The sequence below is a fragment of the Plecotus auritus genome (assembly GCF_963455305.1).
Source record: "Plecotus auritus genome assembly, chromosome: 1".
NCBI lineage: Eukaryota > Metazoa > Chordata > Mammalia > Chiroptera > Vespertilionidae > Plecotus > Plecotus auritus.
The window spans coordinates 148,616,073-148,635,389 of NC_137770.1; the positions used below are offsets into that span (position 1 = coordinate 148,616,073).

Here is a 19,317-nt window from a genome sequence, read left to right on the forward strand (position 1 = left end):
AATATATTTTTATTGATTTCAAAGAGGAAGGGAGAGGGAGAGAGAGATAGAAATATCAATGATGAGAGAGAATCATTGATTGGCTGCCTCCTGCACGCCCCCTACGAGGTCGAGCCCGCAATCTGAGCATGTGGCCTTGACCAGAATTGAACTCGGGACCCTTCAGTCCACAGGCCAACACTCTATCCACTGAGCCAAACCAGCTAGGGTGGTATTTGATTTTCTTCACTTATAAAATTAATATTTAAATAAACTATATCATAATGCTAGGAAACCTCATGTGAAAATTATGTAGTGCTTACCTATTCTAATGTATAAAATGATCTGGTTTGTAGGAAGACATAGGAACTGACATAATTTCCAGAATTTGAAGAGTTAAAGTGAACCTATCAGCCTATTATTTGTCCCTCAGACAGTTAAGCACTGTGTTTTAAACCATATAGCACCATATGATGGTTGATAAGTGTAAAGCTCAATACATGGGTGATTTGTTTATTTATAAATTGGTACTTCTAGGTTTATAACTTTATCAAACTGGAAAACCAAAAGTCTTGTTTAATTTAAGGGGGTGTCTGAAACTACATATAGTTATTTAAATAAAACATGGCTTCTCACAGCAAGGACTATGGTAATTCTACATGAATTATAACTTGTACACAAATGTAAAGTTATTTTTTCTCCTTATTTTAGAATGTGGAGGTATACTGACTGGTACTTATGGTTCTATTAAGTCTCCGGGGTATCCTGGAAACTATCCCCCAGGAAGAGATTGTGTCTGGAGAGTTATAACCAGTCCTGGCCTTCTGATAACATTTGCTTTTGGGACCTTAAGTCTGGAGCACCATGATGATTGCAGCAAAGATTATCTTGAGGTAAACAATTGTATTTAGATAGAAGTTCTTATGATATAATTAGGACACAAGAAACTATAGTTTGGTGATGCCCGTGGATGACCACAATTTATTAGCAGTAGTTGGATGTGTTGTTCAAAAGGCAGCCAATGTCGAAGTCTTGCTAAGTCCTTATTATTAATTGTGCCAGATTGTTACTTCTTCTGAGTCCCAGTTGAATCTGGGAAAGAGACTGCCTTGCTTGCTCCTGTCATTTCCTAGAAGCCCAGTGCCCATGGGGATAGCAGAATTAACGAAATAATCACTAGGTGATGGCTGTCTTCTCCAATGCAGATTCCTATCTTCAGTTGTTTGTGGTAAACTGTTAAGGTATTTCACAATTTGACCATAGTGTTCCATGAAGAAATTTAATAGCCATTGTGTTGAAATGAAATGATAGAGGATGAGCCTTGCTGGAATAATATAGTCATTGGGAGGAACAGAGTCAGCCTGTGTCCCTCCTGTTTACCATTAGTAAAAGCTTAATATATGAAAAAAGAAAAGGCTATTATAGTCCAATGCAATATGCATGTAGGTACGTAAAAATATGTGCTCTCTACTGTAGACTGAAATATCATTGAGAAGATTCTGTTCTTATGTTGTTCCTGTCTTATCACCAAGTCTCAGTACCTCTTGCAGTAGTGATAAAATATAATATGCTTTTCCAAGTCCATTAGAGGAGAATGTAACACTATGGAATTATTCATAAAGGACTGAAGGGGGGGGGGGATGTCAAACAGGGATCTCCACAAGTTAAAGTCATTAGTAATTTAGCTGTTGTAATGGATTTTAAACCTTTGTAATGACTGGAAGATCTACCTACCTCTCCCTGGAAAATTTCATCAAGACAATCTTTTGAATATTGACATTAAAGCGAACTTTCTTGAAATTAGTTTTCAATAAATTCCATCAAATTAATATTGGAAGCATTTTTTTCACTTCTACATATTAATTCAGATATAAAGTTAATAGAAAGTATCAATCACTGACAATATTTAAATGTCTCTCATTTCTCAACAAGCAATAATATTTTTTGGAATGAATTAAATATAGAAATAAAGTCATGCTGCCCTATAACTTTGCTGACAATAGTAAAAGTAATTTAAATGGACAAAATTACATTGTGCCTAGATGAGAATTTCCTTTGATACCTTGGTGTTCTATGTAGTATAGAATTTGCAATTGGAATACATGATATTTAATAGGTTAAAAACCAACAATTAAAATGATTTAATTTCTAAGGCCACATAGTCCTTGTTATGCTACTTACTAGTAATCACTATTAAAGTTGCACTTTTTAAATTTCATTAATCCATCTTTCTGTTATGTCTAATCTGACTTTACTTCCTTTCCCCTTCTGATTCTCCCAGATACCTAAACCAAGCTGTAAGTTAACTGACACTGCTGGTATTCTTTCTCCTATTTTCTATGCATATATTTATTTCCTTTTTCTAGATTACTAGGGGCTCATAATTTCCAAACGAATAGGTAGGGAGAAAACCTAGGAAAGAAAACATTGAGATTAGTAACATCATGAGAAAAATTCAAAGTGTAAGTCCAGCTTCTGAATTGAAATTGAGACAGAAGAGAAGGCATCAGGGATAATGGGAGAAGGAGACTATCCTTTACTGATCCCCAAGCTTGTGTTAGCTATGTATGTGAATGGAGAGTGTTATGCTAAGGAAAATAAGCCAGTCAGAGAAAGACAAGTATCACATGATCTCACTCATATGTGGAATCTAATGAACAAAATAGATCCAGAGACATAGAAGCATGGAACAGACTGACAAATCTCTGAGGGAAGGCGGGGGTAACCGGGAGAGATTAACCAAAGAATTTGTATGTATATATGCATAACCCATGGACACAGAAAATAATGTGGGGAAGACCTGGGGTGAGGGCAGTGGTGGAGTCAATGGGGGAAAAAAAAGAGGGGGAAATCTGTAATACTTTCAACAATAAATGTAAATTAAAAATAAAATAAAATGCAAAAGGTTAAAACAAACAAAAATAAACAAAAACACCTCCCAGAGCCATTACTTTTAAATGATGGATTATCTGAAATTAATGTCTAAAATGATTTGGTTTGTTAGAATATGACCGTTAGAGCTTAGTGATTAGTTTTGTTGTGGTTTTAGATCCGAGATGGCCCTTTGAGTCAGGATCCTGTTCTTGGGAAATTCTGCACCACTCTGTCTGTCCCTCCACTCCAGACGACAGGTCCCTTTGCCAGAGTTCACTTTCATTCGGACGACCAGGTTAATGGCCAAGGCTTCTATATCACCTATGTAACATCACCTTGTAAGTAACCTGATAATTGGGAGCTTAATATGAGTGTGAAGGACATGTTATGCTTATAGCTGTTCGTTTGTTTTTTTTAGTGTGATACTGCAGATCACTTACTTTCTTAGACTAATAATATGTGTTTATAAACATTTCTGTCATAGTTCCAGAATTTTCTTTATCTTCCCAATGTTCTATTATTAATGCTACAATACCCCTCTGTTCCTAAATTATGGGGTCCATATCATGGTAACTATGTGTGAGGCACCTAAAATTAAATAATTTGCATTTGAGTTCCCTGGCTGTTATTCAGTTTTGTTATGAGATGTTATTCATGAAATGCAGTCTATCTTGAATTATGTCAGGTTTATAGCTAGTATGCCTTTAATTTGCATTGATACCTTAACACAAAGCAACAAGCCAACAAAAAAACGACTAAATGTTCTATGATTTTTATTTTAGGGCTGTAGAGGATTTTGTTCTTTTTAAATTATTATTGATTTCAGAGAGAGGAAGGGAAAGGGACAGAGGGATAGAAACATCAATGATGAGCTCACAACCTGGGCATGTGCCCTGACCGAGAATCGAACCATGACCTCCTGGTTCATGTGTCAATTATCAACCACTGAGCCACACTGGCTGGGCAAGGATTTTGTTCTTAACATACATCATTGTGCCTTGATGAGAATTCACAGGAAAAACATTGTTTAGGTCTCAATATCAGGAAACTAACAATGACCATCTTTTTACTGGTTCCCTTTCTCCATTTACTTTGGCTTCAGGCAGAGTGTGCAGCTGCCCTTCTGTAATTTCTGTGGGCCATCAATTTCTATGCCTATCAACCTTCCCTGTCCACATCTTGCTATTCTGTATTTATTATTCCTTTAATCTGAATCATTTTTCTAGTTACATATTTATGTTGTTACATGTATTTTATACACTGCCTCAGATCTTTTTGGAATGGAGGAGATTATAAATATATTTAAAAAGCAATTTGTAGAAGAGGATGTTAGGTTGGAATTTAGATCACACATCTATACATCTATTTCCTTAGGCACTACATGGTTGTCCCACAAACACACGTGAATTGGAAATCTCACAATCAGATGAGGTATATAAATATACTAGAAGCCCTGATGCACGAAATGCATGCAAGAGTAGGCCTTCCTTCCCCTGGCTGCTGGCACTGGCTTCCCTCTGGCACCCGGGACCCAGGCTTTCCTCGCAGCCCCGGCTTCATCCAGAAGGTTGTCCAGAAGGATGTCTGGTCTAATTAGCATATTATGCTTTTATTATTATAGATAAACCTGTGCAGGGTGAATAAAGTTGGTATGTGACTGCATGTATATGTGTAAGTTTTTGAAAATTGTATCTAATTCCTGGGAGCCAGAGGAATGGCCATCCACCTGACCTTTTCCTTCTTCTCCCTTTTCTTTAGCGGATCCACATTGTGGAGGGAACTACACAGACCCAGAGGGTCTTCTCTCCCTTGACTTGAATGGACCTTTCACTCAGAACAAACACTGCATCTATATCATACAGCAGCCCCTGGGAGAACAAATACAGGTCAACTTCACCCACGTGGAGCTGGAAGGCCAGAGTGGCTGTTCTCCCAGTTACATTGAGGTAATTTTTACCACTATGGCCTTAGATGATGTTTTTTTCAATGTTTTTCTGTTCCGTAGAGCTATTGTCTTCAAATGGTTGTTGTGTAACTGGACAATCAAGGGGTCCGGGCTGCCTGTCACTACTTCAGCCAAGAAGTAGTGACACGGTTGAATCATATATGAGGTTTATTTCAATAATGCCAGCAGTATGGGAGACCAGCAGGTCATCCACAAAAATCTGCTCTGCACCCCACCATAAACCAACAGCTTATATTGGGTAGAAGGACAAGATTATGTGGGGAAGTAGGAATTACAGGTCTGCACCCCACCATAAACCAACAGTTTATATTGGGTAGAAGGAAAAGATTATGTGGGGAAGTAGGAATTACAGGTCTGCACCCCACCATAAACCAATAGCTTATATTGGGTAGAAGGACAAGATTATGTGGGGAAGTAGGAATTACAGGTATGGGAAAGTGGGCATGGGATAATCATTACAGGTTACAGGTCATGCGGGCTGGGTGCCGGGGGAGTCACAGAGAGCGGGTGCCCCAGGACCAGATTACAGGTAATAGGGGATGGGGGTTGTAAAGAGCAGGAGCTTCTAGGACTAGGTGCCACGAGGTTGTAAATCTTTCCATAATGATAGGCAGTTCTCGGAAGGAGGACAGACTGCTTTCCGATGTTAGTTCCCATGTCCCAGTGCATACAACTCTCAGCGAGGTTAGTGTGCTTTCTCTAATCAGAAAAGAACAATCATGTTTATAGAGCATGATTAATCCTATATAATAAAGAGCTATTATGCTAATTAGACCAGACAGTGGAACGACCTTCCGGAACGACCAGTAGGTGGTGGGGGGGGGTGGTGCCAGGGCTGCAGCTGAGGCCTGAGGCAGCTGGGGCTGCGAGGCAGCTGGGGCTGCAAAGGCCTACTCTTGCACAAATTTTGTGCATTGGGCCTCTAGTATTTTTTATAATTATAGTTAATTTCTAATATTCTATTTCTGCCCCTAACAGTTGGGTCAGGAGCATCCAGATCACCCTGGAGAAAAGCAATTCAATACCCTATTTCAGGTGGCCTGAGTCAGAACCTCCAGGGGTAGGCCAGACACCTGCCTTTTAACAGACCCTCTAGGTCAGTGGTTGGCAAACTCATTAGTCAACAGAGCCAAATATCAACAGTACAACGATTGAAATTTCTTTTGAGAGCCAAATTTTTTAAACTTAAACTTCTTCTAATGCCACTTCTTCAAAATAGACTCGCCCAGGGCGTGGTATTTTGTGGAAGAGCCACACTCAAGGGGCCAAAGAGCCGCATGTGGCTCGTGAGCCACAGTTTGCTGACCACAGCTCTAGGTAATTCTGATGCAGGCTAGAGTCTGAGAACAGCTGCTTTAGAGCGTTTGGAAGAATTTGTCAAAAATAGATCTATGGATGGCGGAAACAGGAAATTGGTGATGAAATCGCAAAGGACAAAAATGAAAGCTGAAACTAAAAACTCATAAAAATGCTAAATTACAAGCTATTAAATTGAGCTCTAGTAACTAAGGTGACTGCAAATAAGTAGGAATGATAGGATTCACTATTGGGATACAGGTTTCAGAGATTCTCCAGGACAATTTCTATGTGAGGGGACTCCACCCAGAGAAGTAAAAGGATTTGCCCAGGTGAGCCAGGTAGTCAGTGGCAGAGAGTTAAGTTAAAGCATTGAAAACTCTTGTTATAAAGTTTATTTATTTTTTATTTTTTTATTTTTATTTTTTTAATATATTTTATTGATATTTTACAGAGAGGAAGTGAGAGGGATAGAGAGCTAGAAACATCGATGAGAGAGAAACATCGATCAGCTGCCTCCTGCACACCCCCAACTGGGGATGTGCCCGCAACCAAGGTACATGCCCTTGACCGGAATCGAACCCGGGACCCTTCAGTCCACAGCCCGACGCTCTATCCGCTGAGCCAAACCGGTTTCGGCTCTTGTTATAAAGTTTAGATTATTTTCTTCATTAGTTCTGCTTACTCTCCTTCAGAAAAACTTAATTCTGGTTAAGTGTGTGTAATAATTGTAAGAAGAATATCTGAAACAAAAAGGCAGTTTTCATTTTCCTGGCCTGGTATTTCTTTTGCTTAATTATTGGTCAAGCCACAAATTAAAGTGCTGAGCAAATGAACCAAAACATTTTTTGTTAAGCACAATCATTTTATGTAAACTCAGAGAGGCATTGACAATTCTGTTTGCATGTTAGACTAATTCAGTGTTCTAGGGAAAACCTGTATAACCTCTGCTCTCTTTCCTCCTTGACATGTAGAGAAAGAAAACGTAGGATTTTAGCAGCTAGATCTAGTACAGCTTTGTAGCTGGAGATGAAGAACTTAGCTTTGGTAAATTAAAAGAAAAACAATCAGAATGTGCTTGGTTCAATGCCTTGCACACCAGTGATTGGCTACTAAATGTTAACAGATGATGATTATGATGATGATGACAATGATGTGGAGGAGAAGGTGATATATTGAGTTTGCAATCATGTAAGAACACATTTCTATGTAAAACTAGACAAGTATTTCTGATTATAGAAAAGCAGTTTTTTAAAACAACATATAAAAGATAAGTTTATTGACAGATATATTAAAAGGGGCACTGTTTCATGAGGCATAAAAAGCTTTAAAATTTTAACTATGAAATCATGAAACATAATAATGAATAACAAAAGATAATAACCTAAGAAAATAATTTTTGGTCCCTGTGTAGCTTCTCTCATCTCTTATCCCTCACCATCTATTCATTCATTTCAAGTGGGACTGCATCCCCTTTCCTATGCACCCAGACTAACCCATAGCTGGTCTCCAGGATCATCTTTATTTTATACTAGAGGCCTGGTGCATGAACTTCATGCACAGTTAGGGCCCCTAGGCCTGGCCAGCGATCAGGGCCTATCAGGTTCCCCGCCTCCCTGCCTCCCCGCCTCCTCCTTCCCTCACTCCCACAGCACCCAACCACCACCGGTGGTCACCCCCACAGTGGTCAGCGCACATCATAGCGAGCAATCAAATTCCTGGTCTCCCGGTTGAACTCCTGAGGGAACACTTTGCATATTAGCCTTTTATATATATATAGATAAGGGGCATTTCAACCTGAAGCTCACTCTGCAAGAAGCCACATGTTAAACACTGCTGTGTGGTAGGATTCTATTTTCAGCTCTTGGTTGGGTCAAGCCCAATACCAGCATATTTGTCTTGTTTTGTATTAAAATTTAATACTAAATTAGATTTTTAAAATTATTACATAAAAACAAATATGGATATATAGCAGATAAAAAAAATGAACACATGCATTAAGATGGCTGTGGGACCTGATCCACTGCAGATGTTAAAGCTTAACATCTGGCGGGATGCTGGATTTCACTTTTAACATTTCAGAGAAACTGTGTTTTTTGGCCCGGTTAATTTTAGCTCTTACCATAGGCTAAAAATTATGGGTCACATGTTGTTATTGGGTTTCTGGGCATGCAACAATCAGTGTTTGCTGGATGAATAAGGCAATCAATGAGAAATCTGGGTCTGGTCCTCAGAGCACTAGAACATTGAATTGATCCTTGTCATTTCTTTGTATATGTGATGCGGTATAAAGACTGGATTTGGTGTGACACTGAAAGTGACTATGGCATGGCTTCACCTGACTTCTTAAGAAAAACTCTTCTTTAATACAAACCATGTTCAAACAGGAGTCATTTTTCTCCAGATGGTGCTATAATAACAAATAGTCAATAACAATAAGACAAATCAAAAACAGTAACAAACAAAAAATTCCTCTGGCTTAGAACAATGTTCATTTATTTATTCTTTGCTCATGTTAACATGTTGGTGTGGGGTCAATAGCAGGTCTTCTGATCTGTTCCCTGTCCCAGCAGCCCATGGGACCCAGGCTCTTGGTCTTGTGAGCGGGCAAGTAAGAGACTGTTGAATCATGTAGTAACTCCCAAAGCTTCTACTCAGAAATCGTACACCACTTCTGCTCACATTCTGCTAGCCCTATGGCCAAGCCCACAGCCAGCGGGAAGGATAAGTCTTTATTCGCCCTGGGGAAGCATTGCAAGTCACATGGCAGTGAGTGTAGGGAAATAATACAGTCTATTCCAGTGCACAAGCACAAAGGAGAGAGGGCTTTGAGGGGAATGGGGAGTTGCAAACTCATATGTCCTAGAATACTGAATGCAAGAAGTGCTACAAAAGCATTTGGGGTCACTTTAGAACGTTTAATGGATTTTATTTGAATGTCATTTTCAAAGAGGTTGTGGTTAAGATATTGCTATGTCTGGAATCCAGGGAGAATACAGGCTTTCAGAATTAATGAGGTTTCATTTTCACACAGAGAGAAACACAGCTAAAATCAATTGTGCCTCTAGGTTTAGGGCCCTCGAGCACGATAAGTTCCTCTGCAAACATTTGGACTGCAGCTGCCTTCTCCTTCCTAATGCCCTTGAATTTCATTAGTGGGGCCCAGGGGAAAGGCCCACTTTAGCTGGCTCTGATGCTATTTGGCTGTTTTTCTTCCTTCTTGTCATCTTCTTATGGGCAAAATAGAGAAAAGAGACTACAGTCTTAGCAGAAGCAAATGGAACCCTGGAGAATTAGAAAGCAGGAAGATATCTTACTCTGTGTTCATGCTTTCTGGTTTCTAAGAACTGCCCTATGTCTGCATCTCTAACAGATTTCTAGTTCAGTGTGTATTATAGCTGGGCAAAAATATTTTGTGTTTAGTTTGTCAGATAGAGTTCAATTTTACACTTTAATGAACTATCTTGCCCTGTCTTAAAATGAATGAATCAACAAGCATTTGTTAAATACCTGTTTACAAAGTTCTGTGTTTAGGTGCTAAAGGGGATACAGAAATTTTTCTTCTTTCAGAGAATTGCTATTTGATTAGAGAGGTATTTAGCATAACTTAATAACAGTATGCAAAAAATGTGTATTATAGCTCATAGAAAGGAACTGATTTGATGTAAATCAGTGGAGAGGTGTGTGATTTTTTAATGTCTCTGTAAGACTGTCATATGGCTGAGCCATAATTTACTTAATCACCCTCCTATTATGAGACATTTGGAATATTTTCAATTTTTGTTATCATAGAGTATACTTTGATGTGGATCCTTGTGTGTCTTTGCCTGTATCTTGAATGATTTCCTTATGATAGTGTGTTAGAGTGGAGTTACAGGGTCCCAAACTAGGACTATTTTGAAGACTCCTGATACATACTGTCAAATTATTTTCCAGAAGTTTATACTTTCACAGTTACAGAGGAGAGTAACTGTGTTACCATATCCCCTCCAGGTTTGAGTATCATACTTTCAAAATCTTCCCTGTACTGCCTGCTCCCCTCAGCCTGGGTAATCCTTTAAATCTCAGTCTAAAGGTTATCTCTGCTGAGTATTCCCTATTCCTCGTTAGGGGTTCAGAGTGTTTGGCTAAGTCCAACGTTCTCTACACTTTAAGACCTTTTCATATCACCTTTTCACTATTCTGAAATGAAGCCCATGGATGATAGAACTTCAATATACACATTTATATGAAACATTTTGGTTCATAGTATAATATTTAGGAGAAATAAACTTAAAAAAAGCCTGGCCAAGATGCACTTGAAGGCCAAGTGAAAGCAGTTAAGTTGCTAGCTCCCTGAGTCACTGTGAATGCTGGCATGGCTGGGGAGGTTAGTGACCAATTTTCTGAAATGGTGACTAACTCTTGGCAGATTTCCGGGGAAAAAAAGAAAGAACTTCTTTCGATTTACACTCTACTTGTCATCCTGGAAAATTCAGTGGGATTTTAACTGGGAAAAATATGTTGTGTTTAGTATGTCAGATAGAGCTCAATTTTACACTTAGCAGCGAACTGTCACTTACATGAATGTCACAGGGCATAGGAGAATTCTTGTTGTATGTGACTGTCTCTCACATTTCAGGATAGTTAGTATCTTTGGTCCCCAGCCATTACATGCCAATAGTGCCTCACCACCATTGTGTTAATAATGAAAACAAAAACGAAAAATGCCTTCACAGATGTCCAAGATTCTAACTGTGGGACCGACTGAGAACCATTGTGAAGTAATAATATAGTACCCTTCACTTTTCAGACATGACGTTCATGCTTTTTTTAAAAAAATGGGCTTGCTTGTGGTAAGTTCCTTGTGAACAGTGTCTCTCGTGTGGTGCTGTCCCCAGCATCAGGCGCTGGCATGTATTGATGCCTTGATAATGCTCATGGAGAGGATAAGCTAATATTTAGATGGCTAGGTCATCCAAAAGAATTCTATGTAAGGAGTAGCATGTATATCCATGGAAGAATTTCCGATTTTGGTGAGGAAGCTCTAGTGTCAAGAATAACAATAGTCTACATATTTTATTAGTAGGCATTTTGCTATGGAACTCACACTATTGTTTTATCTACTTACTTCAACAACTCTTTGAGCTAAGCTGAGACTTAGTGAGTTGTTCAAGCTTTTAAGTGAGGATATTTTTGACAGATTTGAACCCAGGTCTATATGACTCCATAGATGTTGCTCATGGCCATTACACCAAAGGATATTGACTATTGATTAAGCCAATTAACCTTTATTATATAATTTTTTTTTCTTTTGCTCCCAACTTTCTAAGAATTTTATTTCTAATAAATAGAAATGCTAACAAACTTTCTGACATCTATGGAAATATATGATTTATCTTATTGAACCTATTGATAAGCTTAATTTATAGTTTCTCATTTCAGATAATCATTTATTCTTTTTTTTTTAAAATATATTTTATTGATATTTCACAGAGAGGAAGGGAGAGGGATAGAGAGCTAGAAACATCGATGAGAGAGAAACATCGATCAGCTGCCTCCTGCACACCTCCCACTGAGGATGTGCCCGCAACCAAGGTACATGCCCTTGACCGGAATCGAACCCGGGACCTTTCAGTCCGCAGGCTGACGCTCTATCCACTGAGCCAAACCGGTTTCGGCAATCATTTATTCTTATATTTAATTTGGTATATAAGCCTAATGATGGAGTGAATTCATTTTTCTAGGACTGGATCTAGAATTTTTGTATTGATGTGAATAGGTGAGATCAATCCATAGTTTTCCTTTGTATTAATGTTGGGATTTGGTAAGATAGTTCTGAGAAAAGTTTGTTGGGAAATGTTCTATGTTTGAGGGTGTCTTAGAATAAATTATATATGGGAATTATCTGTTCCTTAAAAGTTTAAAATAACTTACCAAGCAGAGAATCTTCTGTGATAATGTTTTCAATTTTATCTGTGCCTTGTCTATTCAAATTTTATTTTTCTTTCTTGAGATAATTTTAGCAATTTATATTTTTTTCTGGAAATAACGATTTCAAAAATTCAACAATATTAACATAAAGTAATACATGGAATTATCATATTAAACAAATTCCTCAGTATATGTGCATTTATATCATGTTTGTCATTTTTTAAATCCTCACCTAAGAATATGTTTATTGATTTTAGAGAGACAGGATGGGAGAAAAAGAGAGAGAAAAAAACATTGATGTGAGGGAGAAACATTGATAAGTTGCCCCCCACACAGGCCCAGACTAGAAATTGAACCTGCAACCTTTTTCGTGTATGGGATGACGCTCCAACTGAGTCACCCGGCAGGGGCTCATCTTTGTCATGTTTAATTTTGTGTATTTGTACTTATTTTTTTATTTCATTTTTCTTTACTTTTATATTTATTGCCAAATATATGTCTTTTATCTTCCCACACCCTAACCTTCCTTGATAAACAGTTCATGAATATATTCATGAATTCCTTTTTTGTATTTTATTTATTAGACTAGAGGCCCAGTGCACGAAATTCGTGCATGGGGGTGTGTGTCCCTCAGCCCAGCCTGCACCCTCTCCAATCTGGGACCCCTTGAGGGATGTCCGACTGCCCGTTTAGGCCTGATCCAGTAGGACTGCTGGCTACCAACTGCTCACCTGCCTGCCTTCCTGATTGCCCCTAACTGCTTCTGCCTGCCAGCCTGATCATCCCCTAACCCAGCCGTGGGCAAACTACGGACCGCGGGCCAGATCCGGCTGTTCTATCCGGTTCTCTTGCTCTCCCCTCTGCTCCTTTACTTTGAATTTATATTAGTTCACACAAACACTCCATTCATGCTTTTATTCCGGCCCTCCGGTCCAGTTTAAGAACCCATTGTGGCCCTCGAGTCAAAAAGTTTGCCCACCCCTGCCCTAACCTCTCCCCTGCCAGCCTGATTGCCCCTAACTGCCCTCTCCTGCAGGGCTGGTCACCCCCAACTACCCTTCCCTGCAGAACCAGTCACCCCCAACTTCCCTCCTCTGCCAGCCTGGTCACCCCTAATTGCCCTCCCCTGCCAGCCTGGTCACCCCTAACTGCCCTCCTCTGCAGGCTTGATCACCCCCAACTGCCCTCCCTTGCAGGCCTGGTCCCTCCCAACTGCCCTCCCTTGCAGGCCTGGTCCCTCCCAACTGCCCTCCCTTGCTGGCCTGGTCTCCCCCAACTGCCCTCCTCTGCCGGCTTGATCACCCCCAACTGCCCTCCCTTGCAGGCCTGGTCCCTCCCAACTTCCCTCCCCTGCTGGCCATCTTGTGGTGGCCATCTTGTGTCCACATGGGGGCAGGATCTTTGACCACATGGGGGCACTCATCTTGTGTGTTGGAGTGATGGTCAATCTGCTTATTACTCTTTTATTAGATAGGATTTAAATAGTCCAAAACTGTACTTTCATTTTCTCTTTGACATTGTGGCAATTATTAGAAGAACATTTTTTTTTTTTTTTTTTTTTTGCTTATGAATCTGATGCTTTTGGATCCTTTTGGCTTAATATTTTATTAGTGTTATTTGATTGTGTGAATAATGGCCCACATACTACTTTCAAGTATAATATAAAAATGAAACCCAAATTCATTATTTTGAATCTGCCATCTTCTCATCTCCAAAGAATACCACCCTGCCAAGGTAATTTTGTCCATTAGAATTACAGATCTATTTTATTTTTCTGTTTAGGTTCGAGATGATGATACCTTACTTGGAAAAGTTTGTGGCAATGAAACCCTCTCTCACATTAAATCCATTACTAATAGTATCTGGATCAGGGTTATAATCGATGCTTCTGTTGTAAGAGCTGGTTTCAGAGCTGTTTATCAAGTGGGTAAGAAAACTTAAGCCTCAACTTTTAAATGTATAATTTCCTTGATTATAACATTTTAGTTTCTTGAAATAATTTTGTCATTTTATGTCCTTACACAGCAAGGAAAAAAAAAATCTAATAGTAATGTCACATTCAATTATATCCTTGCATATAATTAGAATTTACAATAAAATTGAGGGCAAAGGTCATTTCTCTCTGCACAAATACCACTATCATTTTCACACTTACAGCTTGTGGAGGTGAATTAACTGGAGAAGGGGTCATTCGTTCACCCTTTTATCCTAACGTGTATCCAGGAGAAAGGATCTGCAGGTGGACTATTCACCAACCCCAAAGCCAAGTAGTTCTTCTCAACTTCACTGGCTTTGAAATTGGAAGCTCTGCCCACTGTGATACAGATTATATTGAGGTAAGAGTAAAACACCTTTGAGTATTTATATTTGGTTGGATATTATTAAAATACTAGAGGCTCGGTGCATGAAAATTCATGCACTGGAGGGGGGTCCCTCAGCCCAGCCTGCCCCCTCTCACAGTCTGGGAGCCCTCAGGGGCGGGAGGCAACCTGGTGATTAGGGTAAGGTGATGCCCCTATCACACCTCTGCTGCTGCCACTGCCGACAGCACAAGCCTCGGCAGGCCCTGGTTACCTGAGCCTCGGGTGGCCCTGGGCAGCTGGGCAGCTGCCATCTGAGGCTTGCCTGCACCTCGGGCCAGCCCTGGGTGGCTGGGGGGGCAGAGGCGACTGGGGGACTCCAGAGGCAGGTGCGCGGAGAGGCTGGGGGTGGGCCCAGCTGTGCCATGCACCTGCCACCCCAGTGGGGCTGAGTGGACTGGGTGCCGCCATCTTGTGGATGTGGATGCCACCATCTTTGAGGGATGGTAGTCATTTAGCATATTCCCTCCTTATTGACTGTGGGCACCACCATCTTTGTGAGGGCGTGGTAGTCGATTAGCATATTCCCTCTTTATTAGATAGGATTGTGTTATATTATCTTCAAATCAGTTACATGAAACAAAACTAGTTTGTACAGACCAATATATCTTATGAATATAGATGTAAAAATCCTTAACAAAATACTAGCTAACTGAATGCCTCAGGATATAAAAATGATTACATATGATTAGAGGTCCGGTGCACGAAATTCATGCACTGGGAGGGGTGTCCCTCAGCCCAGCCTGTACCCTCTCCAATCTGGGACCCCTCGGGGGATGTCTGACTGCTGATTTAGGCCCGATCCCAAACCAACAGTCATACATAATCTGGGACTGCTGGCTCTAACTGCTCGCCAGCCTGCCAGCCTGATCACCCCCTAACCACTCTCCTGCCAGGCTGATTAACACCTAACTGCTCCCCTGCCAGCCTGATCACCCCCAGCTGCCCTCCCCTGCCAGCCTGATCTTGCCTCCAAATGCCCTCCCCTTCTGGCCTGATAGCCCCCAACTGCCCTCCTCTGCTGGCCAATTTGGCTCTGATTGGTCAGTTTCTATGCCAGTCAGCGTCTCTGGGCCTATCAATGTGGCCTGATCAGAAAGGCAGGGCTGATCAGCAGCCCCGGGTGGAGGCCTGGAGAGAAATGGAGGCACGGCTGCTGGCCAGACTGGGAGAGAAAGAGAGAGGCAAGTGCTGATCAAAAGCTGCCACAGAGGCAACAGATCAGTCCCTGCTTCTCTCTTCAGGCCTGATTCGCAGCCCCCTCCACAGTCAGTGCTGGGTCACTGTGCCTGCAGCCATAGCTGGGTCGCCATGGCAACCCAGAGCTGACTGCAGGACTGACTTACAGTCGGTCAAGCCTCTGGTCATGACAGACCCAGGGTTTTTATATATTAGCATAGCTAAGTGGGACTTATCTCAGGAATGCAAGCTTGGTATGCATCCCCAAATCACTTAATGTAAAATGAAATAAAGGAAAAAGCCACATGATTATCTCAAAAGATGCTGAAAAGGCACTTGACAAAGTCCAATACCTTTTCATGATAAAAACACTCAACTAATTAAGAATAGAAGGATACTTCCTTAATCTGATAAAGGGCATCTGTTATAAACATCCTCCCCTCCCCCCACAACTAACACCACATTTAATGATGAAACACTAAACGCTTTGCCTCTATGGTCAATAAAAACATAAAGATGTCTATTCTCACTTCAACATTGTACTGGAAATTATAGCTAGGGCAATTAAACAAGGAAAGGAAATAAAATGCACTCAGAATGTAAAGGAAGGATTTAAACTATCTCTATTCACAGGTAATGTGATCTTGTATATAGAAAAATCATGCACACACATGAACTATTAGAACTAAAAAATTCAGCAAGTTGCAGGATACAAGATCAAAATGTGAAAGTCATTTCTTTTTCTATACATTAGCAATGAAAATAAAATCAAGGAAACAATTCTATTTATAATATTATAAAAAGAATAAATATTGATGAATACATATTGAAAAAGATGTGTAATACTTGCACTCTAAAAACTACAAACCATTGTTGAAGGATATTAAAGTCCTAAATAAATGGAAAGACAGCTCATGGTCATGGATTATAAGACATAAAATTGTTAAGATGGCAATACCTCTCAAATTTATCTAAAGATTTAATTCAATCCCTATCAAAATCCCAGCTAGCACTTTTGCAAAAATTCACAAGCTAATTGTAAAATTCATATGGAAATGCAAGCGAATCAGAATAACCAAAACATTCTTGAGAAAGAACAAAGTTGGAGACTCACAATTATTGATTTTAAAACTTAGAACAAAGGTGTGGTAATCAAGTGTTTTATCTGAGTAAGAATAAAAATATGAAACAATGGAACAAAATTTGAATATCTAGAAAAAAAATCTATGCCTTTGTGGCTAATTGATTTTTAAAAACAGTGCCAAGCCATTTCAATGAGAAAAAAAATAGTTTTTCAACAAATAGTGTGGAATAGCTACATGCAAAATTATGAACTGGATCCCTTCCTATACCATTCACAAAAATTAACTCAAAATGATTCATAGAACTAAATGTGGGAGCTAAAACCCTGTACTTTTAGAAGAAAACAGGAGTAAGTATTTGTGACCTTGGGTTAAACAAAGCCTTTTTAGATAGGACACAAAAAGACAAATGACAAAAGAAAAACTAGGAAAATTAGACTTCATCAAAATTAAAAATAACCTAATTTTTAAAATATGCAAAAAATATGAATATATATTTCTTCAAAGAAGATATACAAATGGCCAATAAGTACATAAAAAGTTGCTCAACATCACTAATCATCAGGGAAATACAAGTCAAACCACAATGAGGTAGTGCTTCATACCCACTAGGATGGCTGTAAACAAGAGGTCAGATAATAACAAATATTGGCAAGCATTTGGAGAAATGGAAACCCTTTTACACTTGTACCTTGCTGGAAGCATTTAAAATGGTATGGCTGCTTTGGAAAAGAGTTGGAAGTTCCTCAAAAAGTTAAATCTAGAGTTATCATTTGATCCAGCAATTCTACTTCTAGGTATATACCCAAGGAAAATAAAATGTGTCTACACAAAAATGTGTACATGAGTGAATACAATTATTAGTCATAATAGCAAAGCAGTATAACAATCTATGTGTTCATCAACTAATGAATGAATTAATGTAATGTGCTTTATCCACACATGGAATATTATATGGCATTAAAAAGGAATGAAGTAATGACACATAACTTTGAAAACATTATTCTAGTCACAAAAGCCACATATTATATGATTCCATTTATTTGAAATGCAGACTAGACTATGGAGATAGAAAGTAAATTAGTGGCTGCCTGGAGCTAGGGGTTTGAGGAGAATGGGGAATGACAGCTAACAGGCATGGAGTTTCTTTTGGGATGACAAAAATATTCTAAAATTGAGTTTTACTATATTAATAAGAAAACATTTCAGAAATAATTATTCTTAAAGCAATTTTTAATAATAAGTATTTAATAATAAATTTGAATATATCTTTTTAACCTTAGATTGGTAGCAGTTCTATTTTGGGTTCTACTGAAAATAAAAAATATTGTGGCACAGACATACCTTCGCTTATAACATCTGTGTACAATTTTCTTTATGTAATATTTGTGAAAAGTTCTTCTACTGAAAATCATGGTTTCATGGCTAAGTTCAGTACTAAAGATTTGGGTAAGTGATTGACACTTTCTTCTGTTTTGTTTCCCAGGTTTATATCAAAATAAGTAAACAATGGAAATAAACTATTATAAAAATTATCTATACTGTAGATGTATACTTAACCTACACTGTAAATTTTTAAGGTACACTCTAAAGAAAAATATATATTTTGTAAGCAGCACAAAGCAAGAGTTAATTGATGTCTATTAATAAGATTAAAACCAAGTTATCTGAAGTAGCATATAAGGAAACTTTTTCTTTTTGAGCTTTTAAGAAGTTATGATCAGATTATTTTATCTTGATTTTCAGGTAGCTTGTTGGTTACTCATTTTAACAATTATTATTTTTACTTCAATAGCATGTGGAAAAATTCTTACAGAGCTAACAGGAACTATTCAAAGTCCTGGTCATCCAAATATCTACCCCCATGGTATCAACTGTACCTGGTATATATCAATCCAACCTGGCTTCCTGATAAATTTGATATTCAGGAGATTTCATCTGGAGTTTCATTACAATTGCACAAGTGACTATCTGGAAGTTTTTGACACTGTTTCTGGGACATCTCTTGGGAGGTGAGATTATTTTTTTTTAGATTTTTTTCTCACAGAAATTTTCTTGCGTCATTGAAGGATGTTAAAGTCTACCATGTTGTGTTATAAAAACCAGGTCAAATTAACATGCTTCTCAATGGCCATTCCTGCATTACTGCTCTGTAGCCTTGGCACTTTATATATTTACTAGAGGCCCGGTGCATGAAAATTCATGCGCTGGAGGCAGGGTCCCTCAGCCCATCCTGCCCCCTCTCACAGTCTGAGAGCCCTCAGTGGTGGGAGGCAACCTGGCGATCAGGGGAAGGCGATGCCCCCATCACGCCTCTGCTGCTGCCACTGCCGGCAGTGCAAGCCTCAGCTGGCCCTGGTTACCTGAGCCTCGGGCTGGCCCTGGGAGGCTGGGGGCTGAGGGGACTGGGTGCCGCCATCTTGTGACTTTGGATGCTGCCATCTTTGAGGGTGTGGCAGTCAATTAGCATATTCCCTCCTTATTGGCTGTGGATGCTGCCACCTTTGTGATGACGTGAGGGTCAATTAGCATATTCCCTCTTTATTAGATAGGAAGTTTTGACATACGTGTATACCCATGAAGGCATCAAGAAAATGAAACTAATTCACATGTCATTATCCCCAAATCCTTCTTTCTGCCCATGATAATTTCTCACTTTGCCCCCATC

The 19,317-nt window shown here is 39.4% G+C and overlaps 1 protein-coding gene across 1 annotated transcript in view; it reads left to right on the forward strand.

Moving 5' to 3' along the window:
• The window catches only part of CUBN (cubilin), a gene marked incomplete at its 5' end in the record, with an annotated part of 316,681 nt that overhangs the window by 37,178 nt on the left and 260,186 nt on the right, over positions 1-19,317 (forward strand). Inside the window, 7 exons of the mRNA XM_080671851.1 lie at positions 691-872; positions 3,029-3,191; positions 4,612-4,799; positions 13,811-13,955; positions 14,186-14,364; positions 17,933-18,098; positions 18,445-18,661. Of these exons, the coding sequence (XP_080527977.1) occupies positions 691-872; positions 3,029-3,191; positions 4,612-4,799; positions 13,811-13,955; positions 14,186-14,364; positions 17,933-18,098; positions 18,445-18,661 (1,240 nt within the window). The remainder of the gene's footprint in view (positions 1-690; positions 873-3,028; positions 3,192-4,611; positions 4,800-13,810; positions 13,956-14,185; positions 14,365-17,932; positions 18,099-18,444; positions 18,662-19,317) is intronic.